The sequence below is a fragment of the Phallusia mammillata genome, chromosome 8 (assembly GCF_965637545.1).
Source record: "Phallusia mammillata chromosome 8, kaPhaMamm4.hap1.1, whole genome shotgun sequence".
NCBI classification, from domain to species: Eukaryota; Metazoa; Chordata; class Ascidiacea; order Phlebobranchia; family Ascidiidae; genus Phallusia; species Phallusia mammillata.
Genome location: NC_137259.1, coordinates 917,126 through 936,018, shown reverse-complemented (window position 1 = coordinate 936,018; position 18,893 = coordinate 917,126). Strand labels below are relative to the sequence as shown.

At 37.3% G+C, this 18,893-nt stretch overlaps 2 protein-coding genes across 5 annotated transcripts in view; both read left to right on the top strand.

Annotated features, from left to right (window-relative positions):
- Positions 1-11,293, top strand: part of LOC145203871 (integrin alpha-1-like) — a 57,231-nt gene extending 45,938 nt beyond the window's left edge. For all 4 annotated transcript variants that reach the window (XM_080076222.1, XM_080076219.1, XM_080076220.1 and 1 more), the window contains 18 exons: positions 635-892; positions 1,555-1,758; positions 2,218-2,357; positions 2,641-2,789; positions 3,404-3,555; positions 4,168-4,265; positions 4,628-4,747; positions 5,280-5,445; positions 5,738-5,872; positions 6,229-6,314; positions 6,825-6,917; positions 7,315-7,423; positions 7,621-7,740; positions 8,125-8,265; positions 8,751-8,882; positions 9,341-9,445; positions 10,084-10,215; positions 10,572-11,293. In XM_080076222.1, coding sequence (XP_079932348.1) covers positions 635-892; positions 1,555-1,758; positions 2,218-2,357; positions 2,641-2,789; positions 3,404-3,555; positions 4,168-4,265; positions 4,628-4,747; positions 5,280-5,445; positions 5,738-5,872; positions 6,229-6,314; positions 6,825-6,917; positions 7,315-7,423; positions 7,621-7,740; positions 8,125-8,265; positions 8,751-8,882; positions 9,341-9,445; positions 10,084-10,215; positions 10,572-10,691 — 2,460 coding nt within the window. In that variant the 3' untranslated portion in view covers positions 10,692-11,293. The remainder of the gene's footprint in view (positions 1-634; positions 893-1,554; positions 1,759-2,217; positions 2,358-2,640; positions 2,790-3,403; positions 3,556-4,167; positions 4,266-4,627; positions 4,748-5,279; positions 5,446-5,737; positions 5,873-6,228; positions 6,315-6,824; positions 6,918-7,314; positions 7,424-7,620; positions 7,741-8,124; positions 8,266-8,750; positions 8,883-9,340; positions 9,446-10,083; positions 10,216-10,571) is intronic.
- A 1,115-nt stretch (positions 11,294-12,408) lies between these two features.
- On the top strand, positions 12,409-16,725 carry LOC145204568 (integrin alpha-11-like). The gene is made up of 10 exons (XM_080077161.1): positions 12,409-12,575; positions 12,938-13,008; positions 13,252-13,403; positions 13,675-13,798; positions 14,209-14,374; positions 14,575-14,719; positions 15,452-15,549; positions 15,856-16,052; positions 16,450-16,523; positions 16,687-16,725. The coding sequence occupies exons 1-10, from the start codon at positions 12,409-12,411 to the stop codon at positions 16,723-16,725; spliced, it is 1,233 nt and encodes a 410-aa protein (XP_079933287.1).
- The last annotated feature ends 2,168 nt before the right edge of the window (positions 16,726-18,893 follow it).

Here is an 18,893-nt window from a genome sequence, read left to right as displayed (position 1 = left end):
GATCGATAAAACGTCTCATTAATCAGAAGTGATCTCATATTGTGATCATTAGAGCTCTTGCCATCAGACGTCAAACCACCCGTTTAAGTATCCAAAATTGTTTTCACATTTTAGTAGTTGCAAACTTAACGTGGCCAAAACTGATTTAAAAAAAACTAACTCAGGTCAAATTTTAAAGCAGTTTTAAAAGTTTAAACTAGCTGATTTGTTATGAAAACTAATTTAATCTCATATTAAATGTTGAGTCCTATGTGAAGGCTTGCAATTGCATTCAACAACAATATGTTATCAGCTGCATACAGTGCACACTGTTTTGACCTATAGGGTCTCATCTGTGCAACTGGTGACGTGAGATCGTACGTATGAGCTAAATTTATCCTTGTGACTTTTTAGTTTGTTACTCCCAACAAACTGGAGGGCCGTAAGATGGTTACATTAGATCATACGACCAATGTCGTGTCACCAGCAGCACTGATGAGACTTCTATAGATTGAAACATTGTGCACTGTCTCTAGTTTATGTATTACTCTAATGAGGAAACGTCGGTATAAAAATACGATTGCCAAAAGAGAAATTTGTAATAATGTACTGGCTCAAGGATTATGTAGAATATGTGATCATTTTTGTCGTTAAGGTTGTGGTTTACCGTCCTAACACTCTGGACGACAACAAGAACTTTACCAACTCTCACACGATCAGGCCGCAGTACAACGAACAGGTGAAAAACAAGCAACTTGGAAGTTATTTTGGAGGAACTATTCTCAGTGCGGACGTGAACGGCGATTCAAAGGATGATTTGCTTGTTGGGGCGCCTCTGTATATCGGCAACAACTTTGACGAGGGTCGCGTCTTCGTATACGTTTCTCAGCCTTCTAACTCTGTTGCTAGATGGGTGAGCTTTGGAGTGTTGTTTTAAATTTTTAACAAACTGGTAACTTTGACAAGTCTGAAGTCATCCACGTTTTTTGGGGTGTAGATAAATATATTTAACCTAAGTATAGACATCATCAGTATCTAAAGATATCAAACAGCGCCGAAGAATCGAAATCGTTTCAAACTTTTAAAGAATAATTTAAGCAAGTCTTATTCCACAGATAAACGTTTGATCTGTTTCCGTCTCGTGCAATCACAGAAATACAATTACTTTAAGAGCAGTGAGCAAAATTGGTCGATGTCTAATCCACAGATTAGTGAATTTAAATACTTACATCAAGAATGGGCAATCAACATCTAGGTTTAAAATGTTTAACACTTTTGTTTGACTTTGCAGTGCTTTTAACTTTGGTCGGTATTTACAATTATCTTGGGGAACATAAACCATACATTATAAACGAATATTGCTCTTCCTGCAGTTTTTATTATAAATAATCGATGTTTTGTCGTCCAATGCAAGACCTTCATCAAGATAATGGCTAATTGCAAGACAAATTTCTTATAAAGTTGGATAAATGGTTAATTGAAAGAGTAATACTGGTTTATACGTTATGCCTGGCAGTAATAGCTTATATAAAACCATGCAGAATATCCATAACATTTCAACATCTCATTTTTTAGGCATCAGCGAATTACCAGCCAATTGAACTGACAGGAGAGCAGAGAGCAGGAGGCAGATTCGGAACATCCATTGCTCTGGCGGGCGATCTCAATGACGATGGCTACAATGACGTAATAATAGGTGCCCCCCTGACCGAAGGCGACAGAGGAGCAATTTTCGTTTATCACGGAAGTTCAACTGGAGTCGATACTGCTCTGAAACAGGTGTGTGTGTCATAGAAAAGTTGCTGGGTTATTTATACAGTTGCTTGATAAATAAAGTTCAGTTTCGACCATTCAGCTGGTTGGAGTCTTTGCACAACTTTACTTCCTTATACTGAGCCTTTTCTTTGTCTTTAATGTAGGAGGGAGTTTCTTTTTCAGTGTTTGCGACTCACGGAATACGGAACTATAATAAAGTTAGACGACACACTATCCGCAAGCGACATAAAAATTAAGAGTCCTTTGTACAAAATGTGAATCTCCTGAAAAAACAACAACACAACGTGCATGCCTCATTTTAATCTAAGAAGTATTTAAACAACAAACATAATATGCTATAGTTAGAATAAGGAAGATAGCACCTGAATTGCATGCAAATAATTCGCGGGAAAAGCGTATATTTGCATGTGGCAGTTATTTTGTACTCTATCCTTTCTTTAACATTGCATACATGTTTGGCAGGTCATTTTGGCGTCCTCACTAAAAACCAACAACTTGCAATACTTCGGACAATCGTTGCAAGGCGGAGTTGACTTGGATGGAAACAATTACCCGGATGTGGCTGTGGGAGCTCCTAAAAGCGACACTGTTGTTATTTTCAGGTAACTAATAATCACTCATGCAAATGTCCTTGTTTCTTATGGTTCGTTGCAACTTGCCAAAAAACTCATAAATAACTATTTAATTAAAAGAGTGAAAGTGAGAACCGTATTCATTCCTCAGGGACATGTAAAAGTCAAGCAAAGGTCCTGGTATATAGTTTCATTATTACATTCATATAACTCCATTTTTAGCCTCTTTGTCCAATCCACTCTTAAATTTCAACAATAGCGTTCTTAAATTGATACCGATTCATTCCTATTATTAGCACACTTGCATTTGCAGGACACGACCGGTTGTGAAGTTCACCAGCAGTGTCACGTACAGCAAAACTAGCATCGACATCCTGGCTTGTTTCAACACCCCCAACCGACAGTGCGTCAACATCACATCGTGTATCTCTTACACAGGAAAATCCGTAGAACCGAATTTGGGTGAGTCCGACTTTATGAGCTCTGGCAGCTTCCAATGCATTCGAGGCTTGTTACAATATCAGCATAGAAAGTATACCATAAATTGTATCTACTCTCCGCGTAAACACAGTTATTTAAGTTAATAGTTGCGGTAATAAAGTCTTTGCTACGTTGTATGTTAAGAGAAACTTCCTGATCTTAGCAGTTTCAATGGCATTCAATAGTGCTGTTATTTATACTTTGTCGAAACCAATAAATTTTCCCAGCCAAATTCTAGAATACTTTACAATTAAAACTCCTGTTTGCTAAACCAGTGGGTCAAATATTTATTTTACCCACGTGCTTTTACAATAACATTCACCCCTGTACGGCCAAAAGCTCCTGTTTACCATTACGTAAACATGACAGCATATAATGTCATAAAATAGCACATGTTAAAACAGCTTTATGGCTAACTTAAAGTGCCTTCACAGCTTACTGCTGGTCCATGGCCCACATTTTGTTAACCAGTGACTTAGACAAGTGTTCTGTAGAACCAAGAATAACTACGCTATCCAAACTGTAAACAATTTTATATGTCCACAATGACGTAACACACTTTTACGGTAGGTTTTAACTTAGTTCGTGCTTTGCAGAAATACTTTACAACACAACAATCGACTCAGTGTTGAACAGGATCGAATTTCGAGCTGCATCGAACGCTACAACCGGCGACTCAGTGCATAGTGGAAATGTGACGTTGGTGAAGGACATAGAACAGTGCTGGAGCCGGCTCATCTACGTCAAGGTATAACACATGCTGTTGGTGTTCAAATAGTAAAGCGCCTGTATAACAAACTAATGCAGGAAGCCCGCATATCGCTGTAATCATCGACAGGCGCATGCAATCAATCGCACTTCCAAAAGCTTGCAAAGGTCACGTAGACATAAATGTATGGCTAAAAATCGTGCGCTTGATACAGAATGTAAAACAAACCAATGCACCTGAGGATTTTAGGCGACAATTTTTTTCTAGCAAGAATAAAAAATAAATTCCTCCCCTCAACCTACCTGGTTGGGAACCACTGTTCTAAATCTAGAAGAATGTAGGCCACAGAAAAAATATAAGGCGTGAATGTTGGTTTAGTCTTTCCACGTTACATGACAAAATGGAACTTCCGTATAGACAATAAATGAATATACTTCAGAAATCATTTTTGATTAAGAATTTTACGGTACACCAATAACAATGGACTAATGAACCACGGCATATGCGAGTTAAATGGCACGACTCTGTTTTATGTATTGGATCAGCACTGCAATTTGTACACTTTCATATTTCAATAACAAAATGGATTGCAGACTTTAAGGCGACTAGTTATTGTGACTTTAAATAAACTATTTTGTTTCTTGTTTTTAGAAAAACATTCAGGACTACACATTTCCCTTAGCAGTAAACATGACTTTCGATTTGACTGAAGCCCACAAGAGCCTTCCTCTCTCATCAGTCAGAGATCCGTAAGTTGTTTACTTAGATATTATGTTACAACCTTATGAGCACAAATATGAGATACCCTAGACATGCGTAATGTATCGTAAGAGATGATGTAGGTAAACAGAAAATGCATTGCGTCAATAGTATTTGCATCAACGAAGTATTATTGTTTTGAATATAGTTACTTGATTGGCTATAAGTTCCATGTAAAGTTTACAGTTTTAAACAAAGTCTAAGCAAGTACCCTGAAACAATAAACAAGCAGACAATTTTAAAATGTTTACCAAAAGTTAGCTTCCATAAAAATCATAAATTGTAATACATTTAATAGTTAAAGTTTGCATCCACGGATGTTGAAGATAAATGCTTGAATGTTTTTGTTTAGATCCATTCCGAATAAGGCTTCCGACCAGACCGAGTTCTCCAAGAAGTGTGGACCTGATAAAGTGTGTAGCTACGATTTACAAGTTGCTGTGGGAATAACATTGCCATCCAACATTATGCTGTAAGTACGAGTTGCTATAAGCAAACACAATACAACTCCAACAAGTGTAAACAACATCACGCAGTGTGATAAGTCACGTCAATTTCTGAAATGCAAAGAAAAAAGTTATATTCGTGAGGTTTAGTAAATTGATTCTCGAAATCGTTATGATTTACACCTTTCATAACTTATACCATTATGCCAAGTACGAGCTGCTAGACACACAAACCACAACTGCAACTTAGCTACAAGTAACAAGCACTGCACTACTCTGCGTGACAAGTCACATCATTTAAAACAACATTCACTTTGTCAAGAAATGCAAAGAAGATAAAGTGTATTGTTTAACTGCATGAAATTTTGTAACCAAGAAATTGTAGTTAAATTAAGACCAAAACTTATATTGAAAGAATTATTTTTGTTTTTAAAAATAGTGAAAACGTTGTTCCTTGTAGAACACCACCTTTTACAATTCTTTCCAATCGCACCTGTTGAAATATTATTATATTCACAACGGTATAATCAGTAATACAATGCACGAACCAATTTACAGACCCGGTCGAAGTGAAGATCTGAGCAACAACGGTAACAAGTTGGTTGTGACCCGAGCAACTTCGGTTACTCCAATTGTCGTGAGAGTGAATCTGAGCAACGCTGGAGAAAACGCTTTCGATACACAAGTTCAGATCGACTATACATCCGCTCTGAGCTGGACTGTGGTACGTTGCATTGACAACATGTCTTCTTACAATCAAATTTATAGAGCTCTTCTGGTGATTTTTTTTGTACCGACGTTTGGACGTCCTATACAGGTCGCCTTCATCAGGTTAAATAGTATTGATCTAAATTTGTACAATATTCACAAGTTCCAATGGCAAGAAATAAGGCACCACAACAAATGCTTGACAAAAATACTAACATACCTTTCGCCTTTATTAGGCTTCAGACACAGCCTAACAATTGTTAACCAAATAACTTTTATCCAATAACTTGACACTTGCGTATTAATAGATGGAGAACATTGAAAGTTCGAACGGTTACAGCCCTTGTGTGCAAGAGATAAGCGACAAAACCAGGAAGGACAGTAAGGTGCTTCGATACGTTCACAACACAACGCTTGGCAGCATCATGCAGGAAAACGACTGGGTATGTTACATAAATAACATCTAACCTTACCACGTCACTAAGGAAGTTTTAGCATTGCTAATTGAAATCCGTGCAGCAGTTGTTCATGTTTGATAACAACAGGCAAACATTTAAGAGAAAAATTCTAAAACTTTGTACTTCTACCGCAATACATTGTAAAAAAAGTATACAAACTAATATTGTGTCATATGTTAGAACGAAAAAAAGCTAAGCCTGGGAAAATAAAGTATAACCCTGGAACTCAATTCGATTAACCGAAAGAGTAATAAGAAAACTACTAGAAAAATTGGAAAAAAAACTTCACATGAAAATTCAACTAATTGGTGTTTTTTAAAACAACTTTTTTCTCTGTTTAGTGTTCATTTGTAATCAAGTTCTCCACCAGCAGCCTCAAGGATCGTGGAAATATCGGCAACGTTCAGATTTCAGTCGAGGCCAAAACGTAACTAATTTATTTTTCCTTATTCATTTTCACTGATGATGACAATCGTTTTTGTCGAAACGTTTATTTAACAAAATGTCTACGTCTTATTTTTCATCTCTAGCAATTTAGTTCTTAGTAAAGTTACTACGTAAGTCCGTGCAGTGGTGGGATTCAGCCGGTTCGCGGTTCCATCGAACCGTCTCACAAAATTTTATGAGATCAGCGAACCGGATAGCATTACTGGCTTCTGTCAATGGAGTTTTTGGAACAAATCCGGCTGACAAAAAATTACTTTTGTGATAGAACCGTCTCACAAAATTTTATGAGATCAGCGAACTGGTTACTGTCAATGGACTTTTTGGAACAAAACCGGCTGAAAAATATGACTTTAGTGATAGAACCGGATGAAAAAAATTTAAATCCCACCACTGAGACCGTGTCTTATGCACCTAAGTAACTAATTCAAATAGGCTATTTAAATACAAGGTTATTTTCGTGGTTTAACTAGAGCTTTTTCTCACCCCGCAGAGCGTCCGTCAATCAGACTGATGTAGACACCAGCAACAACCTGAGAAGTAACAACTATGACGTAGTGTATACGTCAGCAGCCGATCTTGCAAAGTAAGTGACGTAATATGCTGTTGCTAAAGTGACGTCATGTGTTCTTGTTTGGTTGAGGGGGAGGGGGCAGAAACAAACATAAGATAATAGGAAGTCTAATTTTAAAAGTAGGTGGTTCTCTACGGTAATAATGGTTTCTCCAAATCTAATTGCACAATAATAAAACCCATTAAAATGCGTCATAAGTAGTAAAAAAGAGAATGACTTGACAAATTTGCCACCTGATTTTAGATGTGAAGTAAAGTATAGCTATCATTTTTTGGGTAAAAATCTATCTATACTTATTTTATTATCTGTCAATGAAGCCTTTACCTCTGCATATACAAAACGTACACAGTGTTTAACAGAGGTTAGCAAGGTTACTCGTGTTCACATCTCTGTTTATGGTTTTTATCAGGAGACTTGTGCCGGACGAAGCTCGGTTTAATTTCACAACAACAAACGACACTGTGGTGTCTGTACAGGAAGTTGGGAACGGGAGCGCTGATCTTACCATACAATACGAGGTAAGGCTATATTCAACCACATCTACGTCAAAACAAACGTCTAAATTGCGTCAGCCTAAGTGTAATTGCTCCTATTATTAAACTGTAATAGTGATAACTAACCTATAGACCAGTGCTTAGTCATTAAGCTTTTGAGAAGATTAGTCATTGCGAATTATGGGTCAGTCTGTTCATCTGATTAATTTTGTGCTTTGTAGGTTCAAGGCTTAGGCTACGCGAACATACCAGTCTCAACTCTGTCTTTGGACTTTCCCAGCAAGCTTAACAACATAACACACCTGCTGTACCCATTTAAGGTCGACTGTGTGCCCTCTTCGGTAAGTTGTGTCTTATTTCCACCCCTTATGCTTCAAAAGTGGAAAAGTTGTCAATATCAATATAGTTTGAAAACGCAGACAGTCAATATTTTATCTATCTGTGCCACTTCAACCTTTTGTACTCTCAAAACCAAATGAAGAAAAGTGGTATGTTTCAGTATAACCTAAACACACAAATACTAAAAAATGTTTATCTGTACCAATTAAAAGGTAAAGTTGGATGGATTTCAAATGCAGTGAAGATACTTCGGTCATAAGCCATCAGTTATACTTTGGCATAGTGTTTGGCTCTAGTACTTCAGAGTTACCAAGTGTTTTTCAAAACATTTGAAATATATTTAATTTGGTCGAAACCTAATTTACATTTATCCATTTTACATGCAGTCAACGACAAAATGCGCTTGCGACCAAACCCTGATCAATCCCTACCAACTATCACTGGATCCAAGAAACGAAAACAACACGAACGGATCAAACGTGACGATGTATCCTAACCCGGTTCCATTCACGCAACCCATCAACTTCGTAAGTCGATTCCCTTTATGTAGTTAGGCATTTTATGTTGGTTTATTTCGTTTGTTGAAGGAAACAGATCTGTAATTATTACAAGGCACTAGAACTCACTAGGATGTAAGTTTGGCGCATTGTGGGTAAAACACGACTGAGGGAAACGATGGTTGGACCAGTTGAAGGGGTCCTAAAAAACTAACCACCCGTTGTAGGGAAAGAGGAAATGTCATGTGTGTGCAGCGTATAAACGGATACGGAATTCAAAAAAGATTTTTTAAAAGCGTAATATTTTCCAGACACTTCAAGTGCCACTTGTCACAGACAAGTGCTTTTAAACCTATTACTTTGATCTTACAATGTCCCAAACCAGTATATAAGTTATTGCTGCCAAGCATAATATCAAGTTTATAGAGCTCTTCTGGCAATTGTGTTTTTATGGTCTCAAACCAGTTGTATTAAATGTTGCACCTTATTATAGTGTATTATATTTTTTCCTACAGGACTGTTCGGATTCTTCCACTGATAAAAGTCACTGCGAGTCACTTGTGTGCAACATCAACAATCTGGGAGAATTGGACAAGATTACCTTCACTGTCAAGTTCAGACTCTGGACCAAAGCATTGAACTTCGAGGTACCTGAACTGCTACTTACCCACAATACAAACAGGCCTGCAGGAGAATTTCAAGTCGAGTCAATCTTCCAAACATTTTGTGGAAAAAAACAAGAGTCAAAAAATCTTGTTTAATGTTTTTTGAAGTCGTTTGATGGTATTCGACTTGATCCACATTTGTTATGTTAGATCTAGCTGTTGTCAAGTTACGCTACCGCTTTCTACAACATTTAATCACAGTTGTCTTACATACTTTACTCCTAAGCTTCCGTCTGATGGAACTGAGAAATTTTGACATAAAGCAACAAACAAATAACACTACAACCTGTAGTGAGATTCGAACCCACAACCTCAGCATTTTCAGGGCTGTAGCCCAGTGCTACTGACAGCAGAAGTTTAGTTGAAGTAAATTGGCCGGAGATGTGTTTACGACCTATAAGAGGAAAGGTTTTACTAAGTGTTTTTGTTTGTTTGTGCAGAATCTCAACGACACCATATTCAAGTCGATGATAACCCACGACACTTCCCCATCTACTTTCATCGTTTTTCCAGATGGAACCAAAACCAGCATCATCAAAAAACAGGTGAGCAAAATTGCACCGGTGGTACAAACAGACTGAAGCAAGAGACTTTGCTCAATAAATCAAACAAACATCACAAAATGTCACAGCAAGCCTATTTTCAACAGATAGATAACTACTCAACCAATTAAACCCTTTAAACCACTTCGTTAAGTCGTTTAGGGGTAATTAGCAAGAGTATATACATCGTTTCCGAAACGTCAAAGGTTGGCGTCGTTATGTGGCAAAGTAACTGACTGGAACACAAAAACAAACAAAAATGAACTCATTTTACTGCTGCACTCAGCTGACATTAGTTTCCACAAGTTTGATTTCTGATGATTTACCGCGTTTACTTCATTCCATGACTTGATACAAGTCAATAAGTTTACCCTGGGTACAAGTCGTTACCTTGTTAAGTTATTAACTCGAGTAAAAAATGTCTACAAGCAAACTCCGGTTGACGCACACAGTATGCATAGCATGGACACTTGATTCGATGACTTATGTTTTTTCTTCGGTGTCCTTACAGTTTACGTAACCGTTCAACAACAGAAATTTGATACTGAAATAACAAATTTGACTTTGACATTGCATGACTTGATTTTACTGTGGCTGATTTATTACGATTTAACGCGTTTTTACTATCCCATGTGTTTTAGGTTGACTTCCCAGTAAAGAAGTATTACCCTCCCGTCCCACCGGAGCCACCGGTAGATTTATTGTGGGTTTACATTGTTGCTGCGATCGCTGGTCTTCTCCTACTCATCATTATTATAGTTGTCATGTGGAAGGTAAAATCTAAACCATTTTTCAATCTTTATTTGGAGTAAAATTATATTGGTTCCTCCTTTATTGCAGACGCTTTTTTTAGCCTGTCTTGTTTTAGCTGTTATATCTTTCATAATGTTTTCATTCTTATCGGTTTTTGATAAGTCAGCGAATGGTAACGCTTAGGCTTAATAGCCATAAATCGAAATAGGTTGGAAAACTGGTATTATGGGTTGGGTTGAGTTGAGTTTCTATCGCTGGGTAAAGAATAAACAGCGACACAATTACCCTAAACAAAATCGTACTTACTTAAATCTAGTTAGGTAGCTATAAACAGGTTTGACCATATTCATCCATAAACTGTAAAACTTTTGCGCAGACTGGATTCTTCAAGAGCAAATACGCCGACATGAAACAAGAGGCACTGGAGTGGAACGAAGCAGGGGACGGGGCCAATGGAGCGATGGACCAATCAACGGAGGGCATGCTGGAATCGTGAACTTAACAACATTCACATTGCAAGCATTGAAACCAGCCACGGCGATTGGCCAAAAATCAAACCACGCGAGGACAGACCATCTAGTGGTCGCGCGTTTTAAACTTAGTAGACAAAAAACGAGTGTTTTTGCATTTATTTATCACTTTATCTATTTTTATTTGCTCAGATGTTTCTGTATTTGCTTGTTAAGTATCCAATTTTTTCGTTGCGTGTTTTTTGTGTACATTTCGCTCAAGTTAATTTCTCGTACTTATCGCACGAGTATGCAAATTTTATATGTTTTGTAACTCTGAATTATAAAGCAGCGACGAGGTACCGTAATCAGTTCGAATGTTGCAAACGAAAACAGGGATTAAAAACATCAAGCTTCACAACAACAAAACAATTTCTAATGGTTCACTTTAGGTCGACTTAATTATACTCAATTTTGTGCCGTCGCTTACTTTTGTAACTTTTCAGCGCTTAGTAATTTGCCGGTCTGCTGGTCACGCAAGTGCAAATAAAAAATATCGTTACAAAACAACAACAAAATGTACTTCAAAATGATAAGGAATGGAATGATACCAGCAGTGCTTGGAATAATACAAAAGAAATAACAGAAATATATTGTTGTTATGGTTGTGTTTGTTCGGGGAATAAGAATTCAATGTATAAGGTCTCTGTGTACTCCAAATATACCCAATCGTGTGTAGGTGGGTGCCGTGGTTCTGTTTGTTATTTTTAGGAGAAATACAAGCTTTACCATTAGTACACCAAGGTTTTTATGACCATCCTCTTCCCTGAAAAGGTAATTTGTTCCAAACGTTTGGTCAAGAAAGAGTGCTGGGTTGTTTCTGTTTGACTTCCGCATTGCTGGGGTTTACGAAAGGTCACCATAAATGTGTTGACAACAACAAGTCACAGCGTGGCATCTTTTTTGACATAAAATAAAATTAAAAACAACACTGGAGACTTAGCTTTTCCAATATAACAACGAAGTTCGCAATTTAGAGTGCAATCAAAATTACCGAAATTTTTCTACTGTTTGTTCATTTTTAAGACCAGAATCAGCTGGGGTTGAGTCCGCCTCAAGAAATCGATTGTAACGCTTGTTTGTGTTTACATATTACACGGGGTGCAGGTATTCAAAAATGTTCGGGAAGAAATGTGGTATCATGTCTGAATATCTAAAACATTGTAATATAATCATCATGAAGGAAGAAGGTGATTCAGAAGGTGATTATGGCTAACCAACAACTTTTTAAACACTTTAATTGCAGCTGAATATCATCATAACACAAACAAAATTCATCTCTGCAAAATTGGTTAAAAGCCGACAAACGGTTTCTCACATTTTCGTTTTGTGGAGAGAACCAGCAACGGTTACTGAGTGTTCCTCTTCTTCAGAGAAATCTAAGGATAACAAGCTTTATTTGCCATCTTTCGACAATAGCGCGTTAAGGCACGACTAATGCTTCTTTTTTTAACGACTAATCATTCAATTGGTAAGCAGAGATCGATAATCGATAAGACAGAAACTGTGTAAAAAGGTAATTGCTGTCAGTTTGGAGAATTATAAATTGCATATCTGAAGCTAAAATTGTTTTTATTGACTAATTGACCAGTCAAGTAGTAATGCGGGCATAACTTTAAGTCAGCTATTTATCTACAAACAGAAACCATCTCATACAGTTAATTTGAACACCATCTGAAGCAGCTATACTTGTGAACAAAACAAATGATCGCTTTGTTGCTTTTGATGTTGTGGAATGTTCCAAATATTTGGTCGTACAACGTTGGAATTAAAGAAGGTGCAAGCACATTTGTGAATTTAAGCATAAACATCGAAAAAACATCGTTCGCTGGATACAGCTTGAATGTTCAAAACTTCGACGGCAATTTAAGGTAAGATAATACTTTGCAATTAGACAAGATTTTGTGGTGGAGATTGATTTTCAAATGCAAAACACTTTAAACTAAACGTTAACTGTTTTCAAATAAATGTAACATGTTTTGTGAGTTGCATAAAACGCAATTGTACTTAGTTAATGTCAACGGCAGGAACTGTTCAAAACCAAAATAGTAATAGGCTATCATAAAAACAACAATACGATAAATTACTGAATGTGGAAACACTTTCCCAGCAAGTAACAAACCAATAGTTGTAAAATTGAGTCCTTACTTAAACAACCTAGTGGTTACCTTAACCATTTTGATATCTGCATCTGGTGGAATAACATAACAACACAAGGTGTTTGGTATTGTAGTATCGTGGCTGGAGCTCCTATGTACAACACTTCAAAAGCAAATGGAGCCATCATACAGTGTGCTAAAATCAGTAAGTTGATAATCATATCTCCATAGCCATTAAACAACTGCTATAGGTACTTGTTTCGGCTTCATGGTTTTGTAAGTTTTCCACGTGGCTGCTCTGTAAGTTGCCAAGCAACTGTCATGTGACTACAGTAAAACTTTTCCCTTTTCCGCTTGAATAACAGCAACCGTTTTTTGATGACAAACCGGCAAACGTAGTTGGCATGTTTGGTTAAAGTCAGTCATCAACCGACGCCTACTTTTGTAGGTGGGAGTGAGGACGATGGTTATTTAAATGGAAACACTAGCTGCTGGGTAAAAGTGGATGGAAACAACTTGCTGTTAAGAGATAATCAGAAACAAAAGGCGGACGGGTTTGGAACCTCCCTTGTGCAACTCAACTCAACCCAGGAATACGTGGTAACCCTTCTAGGTGTATAAGTCTTTTGAAGCAAATCACGTTGCAAATACTTGCAAAGAATAAAACGTCTATAGTCTAAAGCGCTAAGCAAGGATACAACTTTTTGTATTTTTTATCGGATGAATGCTTACTTATTGTTTCTCAAATAATGTGATAAGTTACGAAGTACTTGCAAACATTAAACAAGATGGTCGCTTTTACAGTCAAAACCCTCACAAGAAAATCAATACAACCTTATTTGTTGCTTAACGTGATTCAAAACATTTTCAGAGTTGCGGTCCTGGAAGACAGAAAATTTGCGGTCCGACAGGTGAAAGGTCACAGTTCATACCGGGGTCATGTTACAAGGGTGAGCTGAGCAACATGAAAATGAAACAAGACTGGGGAGAGATAGGTGAGATACACAAAGGCCTGAGCCTGAAGCCGTAGCACATGTACGGAAGATGTAATACACGCTTCGATACATGCAACCGTTTCCGCTTGATTAGTGGAAGAGTTAAGTCACTTGTTTCTGCTCCTGACTGTTTACAGTTGGAGGCCAATAATGAAATGAAAAACATATGAGATACAAACAATTTGAAATGTACAGCACAATCTTTGTACGTACAAGCAACTGTCACTTCAAACAAATTCAAAAATGTTATCTTTTACTTGGTGTATTTGTACCATTCGGATTTTAGTGAAACAGTAAACTTAAGTAAACATTTCTGCAGGTTAAATCAATGATTAATTTTATTGTTTAACTTTTGAATGATTTGAATATCATATGTAGCGAGTGTCTACTAACATTTTGTTGCTTTGCAGACTGTTTTTCTAACTACATCGATGTGGTTTTCCTGGTGGATAGCTCCAACTCAGTGACCGAAGCTGATCACGTCGTGATTAAAGAAATCTTAAAGAATATTACGGACAGCTTTTCTCACAGTTTTGGGGACACAACACAAATTGCTATTGTGCAGTACGGAACCAAGTATGTATTCTCAATTATGGTATTTCATTTTTGTATTTAGTACAACGGCTCTACATTTATTTAGTAGTGTGATAAAATACTTATACGTTAGTTTTGTGATTTGCTTTAGCTACACCAACTGTAACAAGGCCCACAAATTTTGCTTTTGAAACCAATGAAATTTTGGTGCAACTAAGTTTAACGCAGCTTAACTTCCGCAGTGTAAAAGACTTGAAGATTGATCAACCAGTCGGTTTGGGCGAGTGCGACGAATCGCAGTGTTACGTGGAAGCCCTAGACAACAGAATGGATCATTTGCGGGGAGTGGACACTTTGACGGCTGCTGCTATACAGTATGTTGTACAGGTGGGTTAAATCAAACACAGTGATTGTAGGACTAAACATGAGTTTGTCGCTGTGAACTAGAGCTAAGATAGAAAACTCTAACCGGGTACTTTAATTTGGTTAATCGAATCCAACCGGGTACCCGTTTCAATATCATTTGCGTGTATTTGCAAAATTATTAGTATTAGTCTGTGGTACCGATTTCATTTTGAAACCTGACAAACACTTGGGTAATTCACAAAACTGCTCAACTGGGAACATAATATGTCGAAACAAACAGTATCTATTATTAATGATTTAATAATTAAATAGCGTTAAAATGATCAATCTTATATAAGTGGCAACGGGTTAATGTCTTTATTGTGAGGTAAACAGGTAATTAAGAAACTGTTTATAGCCCCATAGTAAAACAGACTATATTAAGTTGCAACTTCGATAATATCTGTGACACTGAGCCGACTTCACTTTGGTTCCCAAGAATTTGCTTTGCCATATTGATCTAGTTTCCTCTGTGATGTATGTCCAGCTGTGGCATCGAACAGAATAGATGAGGCATGGCTTGTTACCCTGTTACTCCCAACAAACCGGAGTGCCGTTGGATGGCTACACTAGCCAATGCGCCTATTTCATGCACCAACTGCACTGATAAGACCTTATGGGTCGAAACAGTGTGCACTGTCTGTAGATAATATCACTGTAATAAATTAATATATGGAAGTATTTGATATGAACTTAGGAGTTTGTGTTCCGCAGAATGTCTTTGCAACTTCCAGGAACCGTTTTCTTGCGAGGCAGTTTCTTGTTGTGATTACTGATGGACAAGCCACAGATGCGGCAGATTTGACAGCGAGGTAAAATTTGAACTAAACCAAGTTGATATATAACGCCACTTTGTGGCATAAATGTCCATTAGGATTATTGTCGCGTGAAACTAAACACTCTATCAATGTTACACAGTACCAGGATGCTCCCGGGGACGAATCTGAAACAGGGTTTTTTATATCTGTATAAGGGTCAGGCGCGCCAAATCATTCGGCAACCCTGCAGACCACCATTGAAATAACAGAACCATTAGCGCACCCTAGCGAAAGCTTTACTACAATGATGGTCACCACTAGTAAATTTTCAATTTAAGAGTAAAGTAAATTTATTTTCAGCTTTGCAATGACCCAGGACGCTAATATAACGGTGTACGCTATTGGTGTTGGAGGACGTATAGACCCGTACGAGCTTAATATCATTGCGAACGGAAACAGAGACAACAGTTTACGGGTTTTGACCACCGAGAAATATTCGGAACTCAACCAAGAGCTTGCTACGGTCACAGCACAGTTAGCCACCTTCTCAACTGAAGGTAGGAACTCTTATTTAGGAACATTAACTTTTTAAAGTTTAATGTCGAAAATAACGGCCCAAAATGACTTAAAAATCGACATGCTTTATTGTTCAGACGTTTCTGCAAATGCTTATGCCATCATTAGTGACATCTTGATTTCTAGCATGTCGTTTTTTCGCTAATTTGGGCGGTTGTTTCTTTGATTAAACTTATTGACAGACCCGTACTTGGTGTTCTTAAAGTTACTTAAACAAATTTTGTTTGTGATATTAAACCAACAAGCAGTAATTTCTCAACGCAGATCCCTTAACAAACCAATAAACAAGAAAAACTAACAAATAAAGGTTTACATTTTGAGATGTCATATGGTACAAGTCCAAAGCCATTTTAAATCATATTTTTTGCATGTATCCAGGCTTTTCTGCTGTAAATGTGACTATTACCCTCGAAAATGCAATGCAAGGACTTTCTGTTCAACTATCAGAACAGGTAAAGTATGGGTGGGGGAATGGAAACACGAATGGGTGTGAATTATTGCGTGATTTTGTGATATTATGTGAAGTGAAGTGTGTATGTGTAAAACGCTTGTACACTGTGGCTGCGCGATCGATTTCATAAAGTGGAGATATTTACGCACCTATAATGTCTAAAGACATTCCAGCGGAAGGCTGTAAACAACTCAGATGGATAAATTGGGTAAGTTTTTGCGCCGGTTTCAATTTATTCAAAACGAACATTAAATGAACTGGTAATGGCAGCAGGAGGCTTTAACTAAAGTTGGTTTGTTTCATAAACATAAAGCTTAAAACACACAGATCCAATCTGCAAAAAAACTTTGAATCAGGTTTGCATCAAATTTAAGAAAAAAATGGTTTGTTTGGAATCCTTATGATTTTACTGTTCGTAAAAAACTTACACATCTATTTCTACCTGCTCAAGACTAAAAGCATTTACACATGATGAAATAACGGTCATATAATCCGATCACAGGACCGCAATAAACCTATATTTACCACAAATTGCCACAATAAACCAATATGTAGTCACGCCTTCGCGTTGAATCCACTTTTATACAGTGTTTTTTATAAACTGAAGAAGATTAGACAAAGTTTACTCAAGTAGGTGGGTGACGTATGTCCTGTGAAGTCAGTACGCCTCCACATACGTCATCACATCGGCTGGAGCTGGGTTTGTTTGTTAGTTTAGCCTTCCAATGTAGCTGAGTTGGATCCAGTGAGGAACCATAGCTCCTCAGTCAGTTATGGAAGGAAAGTTTAGTCCAAGTCTGTTTGGCAATGCACAGGAATGTTGATTCGATCGCTCCCTTTTTGTCGTTATACTTGAGTTATTTAGTACTGTATGAAAATGACTTTAGCTGAAGTTTCAGTCAGCTAAAGTCAGATGTATATTTATCTCCAACAAAAAAATCCCCAAAACTCACAACAAACGTCTCAATTTGGAATTAAGTAGGTTTTGTAACATATCTTGTTAAGATTTGAAATCTTGGAAACATATCTTTGTTAATTTCCGCCTTAAGTTTCCTTTGCAACATCTGTTTTGAAGTCGCCCGAAATAAATGTTTTGTTTGTTACTGCAATACTTACTAATGTTTAGTTTATTTTTGTTGTATTAACCAATCAATTTTTATTTTCCGAGTTTGAAATTTAACACTTATAAACTTGTGAAGGCAGCATTTATTCCAGACGTACCAAAAACCAATGGTAAGTATTAAACATTTTCTCCTAGCTTATTTGGGTGGTATAGAAATTATTTTGAACAGTGTTGTGCCGGTATCAATACATAGGCTATGTAGTGACAAATATATGCTCGACCAAAGAAACAAATAGGTTTTTTTGTTTCTAACACAGATGGGCAAATATCATCGTTTCAGTTCCAAGGGCTAAAGGAACATGTCGCATTCAGCCGGGCTTCAAGTCGCGGGTGAAGTCGAATATACAAGGTAGGTGAAGAAGTGGACAGCTCAGAGTAGTAATTCGGGCCGGGTAGTTAATCAACGCTTCTGACGTATATTCTCTGGGCGGAAGTTGACCAGATAAAAGTCACCTCTGTGTTTTCTCTACAGGAAGCTACTAGGGGAGAATTCGTATAGAGGTTGTGGGTTGAAAGGTGCGTGATAATGTTTAGAGTTTAGAAAAAGCAGCGTAGAAAAAATACCTGATAAAGAGGACACGAAGTATAAAATATTGGCTTGCAGACTTATACAATACTGGATAAATAGTTTTCTGTTGTTTTACCCGAAGGCCGTTTGTGCAGAATGTTGAGATAAAAGAAAGTCGCGTTTTGATTTGTTGTTGTTTTTAAATCCAAAAGCGACAGGACAAAAGAAAATAAGTTTGCATTTGTATCTGAGTAGAATGTGTGGCAAAACCAGGACTGCAAAATAACCATTTAAACAAATAACTGACAGCCACACCTTAGATTGTGTCATCTTGCCATATCAGAGCCAACAGGAAATCAACAATAAATGATGTCTGTATAGTGATTGTAGTTTTAAATAGATTGAGTCAACATAGGTTTTAGATGGACTTTAACGTAAGGTGGGAAGTAATAATAAAAATAACAGGATATAAACGAGGCGTCGTTACTTCCAACCAATGAGTGACTGGCCAACACGCCACACTAAACACACTCGTCACTTCCTTAATGGACAAAGAATCAAAACACCTACAGCCTTAGTTAAGCTGTAGCGTACTTCTCATTGTAAAGCAGTAGTTGTTTCCTAACTGTGTGCCGCGGTGTAACATATCGCCATATATATAGTGTTCTATGACTTAATCACCAAAAAAAAACATCCATGAAAGTGTGTAAAAGCTCTTTTTTTCTTTTTGGCATTGAAAA

Coding starts and splice junctions, on each gene's coding strand:
- LOC145204568 (XM_080077161.1), top strand. CDS start 12,409: ATGATCGCTTTGTTGCTTTTGATGTTGTGGAATGTTCCAAATATTTGG. Junction 12,576..12,937: donor AACTTCGACGGCAATTTAAG/GTAAGATAATAC, acceptor TTGGTATTGTAG/TATCGTGGCTGGAGCTCCTA. Junction 14,720..15,451: donor CTATACAGTATGTTGTACAG/GTGGGTTAAATC, acceptor TGTGTTCCGCAG/AATGTCTTTGCAACTTCCAG.